The sequence below is a fragment of the Galeopterus variegatus genome, unplaced genomic scaffold, assembly GCF_000696425.1.
Source record: "Galeopterus variegatus unplaced genomic scaffold, G_variegatus-3.0.2 Scaffold408, whole genome shotgun sequence".
NCBI lineage: Eukaryota > Metazoa > Chordata > Mammalia > Dermoptera > Cynocephalidae > Galeopterus > Galeopterus variegatus.
Window position 1 is genome coordinate 430,281 of NW_007726519.1, and position 7,170 is coordinate 437,450.

The 7,170-nt window shown below is 45.4% G+C and overlaps 1 protein-coding gene across 1 annotated transcript in view; it reads left to right on the top strand.

Moving 5' to 3' along the window:
* The window catches only part of SLC37A1 (solute carrier family 37 (glucose-6-phosphate transporter), member 1), a 66,196-nt gene that overhangs the window by 3,803 nt on the left and 55,223 nt on the right, over window positions 1–7,170 (top strand). The window contains exon 2 of the mRNA XM_008568413.1: window positions 5,508–5,589. Coding sequence (XP_008566635.1) covers window positions 5,508–5,589 — 82 coding nt within the window. The remainder of the gene's footprint in view (window positions 1–5,507; window positions 5,590–7,170) is intronic.

Below are 7,170 nucleotides of genomic sequence, written 5' to 3' on the forward strand. Positions count from 1 at the left end.
GTGTGTGTAGATACAGTTATGTATAAATACAAACATCATTTTGCAAACCATTTGAACCAGTTGCAAACATCAGACCCTTTTATTTCTAAATAAACATGTATTTTCTATGAACAGGACCTTTTATATAACCATAGCATAAAGATCAAAATCAGGAAATGAAACACTGATAAAATACTATTATCTAATCCATAGCCCATATTAAAAACTACTTCAAATGTCCAGTAATACCTTTTATACTATTTTTTCCCCTGTCCGTGATCCAATCCAGGATCATACATTGTGCTTAGTTATTCTCTGGGTATGTTGGTCTCCTTTAATCTGTAACCATTCCTTGGCCTTTCGTGACCTTGTCATTTTTGAAGGGTTCAAGCCATTCATTTTATAGAACATCCCTCATCGTAGGTATGTCTGTTATTTCCTCATGATTATATGCAGATTATGCACTGTTGGCAAAAATCCCACAGAAGAGACAGATTTCTCACTGATGGGAAGGGGGAAGGGAACTACAGTGAATTGTGTGGTGTTGGATGGGAATTAAAGGTCTCAGGATGAACTGGTGAAGATAGATGCAGAAATTACATATCAGAGTGTGTGTGTGTGCACGTGTGTGCAAGTGTAAACCACGCCCTCACTAAGAGGTCCTGGACACAGCAACACCCAACACAGAGACCACACCTTGCTCCCAGGTCTTGGTTCGTGCAGGCCACTTCCCACTGAAAAGAACCGGAAGTGCTTGCAGACGTGGCTGATGCCAGGACCGGGGCAGGGAAGGTAGAAGGTGAGCCTGGAACGTCTGTGCCAGAAAATAAGGAAGTGTTTACAGTTGAAGGGACTCTCGCTGACCAAATCTAGGATAATTTGAGATTTAAAATAAATGATACTAGTAATTACAGCTGTAATCAATAGGATTATAGCCTATTGAATACAATAAGAATCTGATGAGTCCATACTGATATAACAAAATAAATGAATAAGTGGAGGAAAAAGAGAGCTCTTCCTTACAGTAGAATGCCTGCTGCTAGGTAGATCAGGGATGCTGGAGCTAGCAGACGACCCCCAGAGCCGTCAGAGGGATGCTTGGTGCGGGTGTGGAGCGTCCGTGGACGCACAACATGGAGAAACAGTGTGAGGAATAGGATAGCTACATAATTTCAAAGTAGATTCCCACAAATTTCTTGTTCATCATTTAGGGGGAAAAGTAGTTTCCCTGTGGGACAGTGTGGCAGACAGCACCTTAACCAGTGACCAGCATTAATGTCGCCAACATCACGTGCTTTCTGATAGGATGCTTTGAAGAGGACATGGCGTCAGTTCTGGGTTTGGTTTCATTATTTTAACTTGAGGATGTCTTTGGACTAATTTCTAAACCATATTGCTCATTTAGGGGGAAAAGTAGTTTCCCTGTGGGACAATGTGGCAGACAGCACCTTAACCAGTGACCAGCATTAATGTCGCCAACATCACGTGCCTTCTGATAGGATGCTTTGAAGAGGACATGGCGTCAGTTCTGTGTTTGGTTTCATTATTTTAACTTGAGGATGTCTTTGGACTAATTTCTAAACCATATTGCTCAGTAACTCTCAAAAGCATTTGTTTGTTCCTTATTTGCATATGACTGGGATAAAACCCAAGCAAGGAGACAGCTATTCCACCTGGAGCCTCATACCCTGGAGCAGGTTGCTGTTCATCTAAGAACATGTGATGTTGAAGAACACCTCTGAGGAGGCTTTGGAGGTGCACACTTATCGGTTTTGTCATTGCTGAGACTTGCTCTTTTGCTAGAAACTTGGGGTTAACGCAAGCACTATTCTTGTTGTATTGGTGGATGCAGAGAGCGCTACAGTTAGACATAACTGCAGCAAGGAGGCGGACACTGACTAGTAAAGGTTAGGTAATTCATCTTAACGCAACCTCACCTTAACTAATTACACCTGCAAGACCCTGTTTCCAAATAAGTTTACATTCTGAGGTTTTGGGTGGACATGAATTTGGGGGATACTATTCAACCCAGCACAGGATTGTGTGTTAAAAGGATAAAAGGAAACAAATATCATTCAAAACCTGTGCTTCATAAATGATAAAGAACATGATTGTAGAATTACAGAATGGGAAAAGGGCTTCAGGATGTTGTTTGGGACTTCAACCCCATACGCCAGGATACTCCTCAGGAGTAAGATGTCTGTTTGCTGTGGTGGCCAGGACTAAGAGGGCCACCAGCCCAAGTGTGGCTGCTGTGGTTTAACGGTGACTGGTGAGAGCAGCGGCCAGACCGTGCTGAAGGGGAAACCCAACCTCCGGCTACTGGCTCCTTCCTCTACCCAAATTCTGTGTAAAGAAGATGAAGAAAATGAGGGAGAAAGGACAAATTTGGAAACAGAAGAAGTAGAGTTGGCCTGATACCAGCTAAATAAAGGCAGGGTTTCCTCTTCAGTCTCTAGGAAGCTCCAGTCTGCTGTGTAAAGTGGCCCTTCGCCCTGCAGCCAGGCGGCTCAGAGGGCCCAGCTAACCCGCAGGCAGTTGCTCTTCCCAAAGGGGCTGATTCAGCAAAACTGAATTCCATGCCAAACTGAAATGGACATTTTCAGAGGCATGGACTGCTCCCTGTGCGGTCCTCGGTGTTCAGGGGGCATCCCTGGGCAGGGGCTGTCACAGACCACCCGAGCCACTGAGCACCACCTGCAGAACGACTAGGGAGAGGAGGAGCATGGAGCCCAGAGATGGCGGTGGGGCCTGACCCCCAAACAGCCTTGATGTTCCAGGAATGCAGTGCATGTGGGGCCCTCCTCTGCCAACGGGAGAGCGCACAGGAGAGTGCAGACCCAGAGCCCGCTAGAGCAGGGCTCTCTCAAAGTCCCTCTAGCTAGTGATTGTGAATTCACCTTCTCCAGTTGGTGACCCACTGTTACAACTGGTGGTTCCTGCGTAGCATCAGGGCCCACAGGAGAGGCTCGGCTTCTCTGAAACCTGATTTGGGAGGTGCTAGAGGCAACTCAGTCTGAGAACTTTGTTCTTGCTCCTCATGGAGACTGGAAAAGAGAAACCTGCCCCCAAATGGGGCAGACTGGGGCCGTCCATAGTCTACCCTTGCCCTGGTCAGTTACAGCCAGTGGTTATGCATGTGGCCAGTGAATCCAGCCGTGGGCCACAGATCTGGGTACTGAGAGCCGGTGGGGTTGCCAGGGTCTGGAGTCTTCCTCTACTGCAACCTGAGGTACAGGGGAGCAGGGGTGGTATAACCGAGCTTCAGCCAGAGAATCGAGAGACTTTCCTTCCCTGTCCAAAAGAGGGTTTTCAGAAACACAATGACAAATGTCTGAGCTTTTGAGACAAAGCCAGTGTACCTGTGTAGCCTTTGTTCTTTGGGCTGAATTACACACTCATTTTTTAGAATTTCACTTTTTCCTGTCTGGCCATTGGCATGGGCTTGGAGAGAAAGAATCCTAGAAAAACCACCCGTATATATTTCCGTGATGAAGAAGACAGCCTTGGGCATATGTTTTTTTCATCCAGCAAGTATTTATTGAGTACCTGGCAAGCTGGTTTGGTTTTTTCCTTTCTCCAAGGCACAGCTCTTCCAGAGGTTGTAGGTTTGAGTTCCATAGTGCTACCACCGTTTTTTCCCACCTGAAATATGGTCTGTATTTCTTTAATCTGGAAATGTTTATTTGACCCCTGCTTTTGCTGGCAGCCAGAGAGACAGGCACCCCTAGGGCTCTGTGTGTTATTCCTACAAGAATGTAGATGAGCAACCAGAGAGGGTGACCTCAGTGTCCCCCGTGGGTCTCCCCAGGGAAGCGGGCCCCCAGTAGAGGTGGAGCTGCCACCCTGCTTTCCATTGTTCTGTCCAGGATGACTCTGCCTTAGGCAACTATTGATTCAGGCAGCTGGTCACACAATTGGAAGTCACAGGCCTCTCCAGGCCACAAACATCATGGGCTCTTCAGGGTTGTGGTCTGGGCCTCAGTTCACAGAAGAGCTGCCCTCCTGGTTGGGGTCCCTCTGCTTCATCTCTTATCCAATACTTTTTCCTCCCAACTTTTTCGTTGACCTAGGAAATATTTTTCTATAGAGTGTTTTAGACTTTCAGACTGGAGTGAACTTTTTATCTTCTTGCTAAAGTATCTCCTGTTTTCAGTCTCCCACACATTTCATACTTAACTTTTGAGCTGCTTTTCTCGTCACCAGACAGAAGCAGGGCTTTGCGCCAGTGTTTTTATGTCATTGACCTCACTCAGAGCTCACCAGTGTCACTGCCTTCTTCCCACTGAGGTCAGTGCAATATTTATAGGTCTGCCTTGCTTGTGAGCTTCTGAAAAGTTGCATAGAAACTAAAACGCCAAAAATAAATATGATCTTAAATGCCCAAGATAGCAGCTTGCACAAGAAAAGTGCAGTTAATTTTGCTGTAAACTAAGTAATCATTCTTTCTTGTCTGTTTTGTAATCACATGTAAACATCTTCTGAGACCTAAACTTCTCATTGATTAGTTTTTTGATGAATGTTTGTGATACAATATCTGGTCTCTGGTGTTGGCTCACAGCTCCTAAAACCCTTGGAATCTCCTGTGACAAGGGTCTTTTTGTATGCTGATGAGGTGACTGGTGGCTGGGGCTCCTGGATAACCTCAGGTGGGGGCTGGTTGTCAGAGGAATGAACCACTGATTAGAGGTTTAGAGCTTTCAGTCCCATCCCCCAACCTCTGGGAGGGAGAGGGCTGAAGGTGGAGCTGGTCATCGATGGCCAGTGAGTAATCAATTGTGTAGCGAATCCTCCATAAAAACCCAAAAGGTCTGAGTTCGTAGATCTTCCGGGTTGCATGGGGGTGCCTGGAGGGTGATGTGGGTGTAGAAACCTTTTCCCTGTACCTTTCCCTGTATGTCTTCTCCTCCTGGCTGTTCATCCTTATCCTTTGTAATGTCCTTTATAATAAACAGGTAAAGATAAGTAAAGTGTTTCCTGAGTTCAGTGAGTGACTCTAGCAAATTAATTGAACCTGAGAATGGGGTCCTGGGAACCTTGATTTAGAGCCAGTTGTTCAGAAGCACAGGTCACAACTGGGACATGCGATTGTCATCTGAAGTGGGGCGGTCTTGTGGGACTGAGCCCTTAACCGGTGGGATCTAACTCTGCCTCCAGGTAGACAGTGTCAGGATTGAACTGAGTTAGAGGACACCAGCTGGTGTCTGCTGAAGAATTGCTTGGTATGTGGGAGGAGAAAACCCTATACATATGTTGTCAGAGTGTTTTGTGTTGTGTGTGAGGTAGGAAAAATAGTTTGGTTTTTCCTGTCTCTTACAATGTTTAAGTAATGTCAATTTGGACAAAGCAAAAGTGGCAAAGTTTTCAATGTTCTAATATTGTATTGATATTATAAGTAGTACTGATAATTGCTTTAGGGCTGAATGAATAATATACAGCATAAGAAAATTGAAAAAGTCAGTGATGACAGATTCTTGACATACTTTCTATGGCGTGATGTCACTCCCTGTCACTGTCCTGTGTTCCAGGTACAGAGCCTTCACTTTCTCTCTGACGTTTTTGCTGTATGCCAGCTTTCACTTATCTCGGAAGCCTATCAGCATAGTGAAGGTAAGAAATCATAAAAAGCACTCCATTTTATGTCCTGTCTGTAATCTCTGTAAAAGAACTTGTTACTTTTAATAACTTTCAGGGTGGGGATGGGAAGGTGGTAAGATAAATGGAGAAAACAGGTGTTTAGAAACAAGTCGTTTTGCACCTTTGGTTTTTCAGTTTCTCTTTTCTGAAATTAAAATGTTTAAAATGTTTTTAGGATTTATGGTTTCAGAAGTAGTATACTTTCAGTTATACTTGTTGACAGTTCTAGAATTCTAAAGCTTAATTAAATATTTATTTTATCTTTTGTGAATTTTCCTTCCAAATATATCCAATCTTAAATCATTCCCCAAATTACTTCATCTCTTCTTACATTTTGACCCTAAGTCTGGCTGTGGAGGTGGTTCTCCATTATTCTTAGAACACTGAGTTTCTGTTTGAGTTGTGGGTGGGCAGGAAGTTGTTAAGCAGGTGTTCAACTAGACTTCAAGAAAAGATTAAAGTAGACAATTCCACATAATAACCATTTATAACTTGGAAAAAAGCAGAATAAGTTTCCTACTCTCATCGGAGTTACACCATTTGTCTGTAGGCCTGCATGGCTTTTGACACCTGATCGTAGAGGGAACAAGGAAATAGTGCGGTGCCGAAGACCGCTCATTTACGGCCCGAGGGCCCCTCACTTACTCTGCAGTCGTTGACAGGGACACAGATCCAGACCTGCAGTTCTGTGACCCTGTAGCAGTGCTTGCTGCACTCCCGCCGGTGGCTGAGCACTGGACGCTGTCCCCTCCCTGAGTCCTCCCAGTGGAGTGGGGAAAGCTGTTGGTTTTGTGGACAGTTCTAGGTTCCTCATTCTCCAGTAACTTCCAGTGGATGTTAACACTCATTTACTCAAAGGATTCTAAAATTCCTCCTTGATTCCTGGTAAGCAGGAAAGTTCTATGCCCTTCAAGTTGCTGACTATGGAAATGTTTGCAGGCTTTTAAAAATGTGGTTTTCAAAAGAGAAATAAGGCTAGGAAAAAAGGTGATAGGCCTTAATAAACACATATCACCTTGACAAGGGGCTCTAAACCCCTTGTACCAGTACCCAGCCACTGTAAATGTGCACAGTGCTACTTTTTGTCTTCCTGGCTGGAGAAATACACAAATGGCTCAAGAGAAAGGCCAATCAATTATAGAAATGGAGGAGACATTTGAGGAGGCCTTAGTGAGGGCCATGGAACTGCAGGAACAAGTGTGCGCAGGGGAGCAGGGGAGCCTCTGTGGGGTTTCAAGAGTAACCTGGAAAGGTTGGGTTTGGATTGTGGGGGAGAAAAAATGGCTCTCAAGGTGGGGACACACCTCAAGTACTAGACAGAGGGATGGGGCATCCCCATGAAGCCACCACCTGATGGGCTAAGGATCTGCTGGGACATATCTGGTATGTGGGGTGGGACTGGCCACGGGAGGATCTCTGTGGCAAGACGTGACTCTTGGGGCCCAGTTGACGACCACAGGGTCTCCACTTAGTAAGAGATATTAGCAGTGTTCGAGGTCACTCTCCTAGCTTCCCAGGTGGCTCCTCTCAAGCTCCCCCCTCCCCCGCACCCCT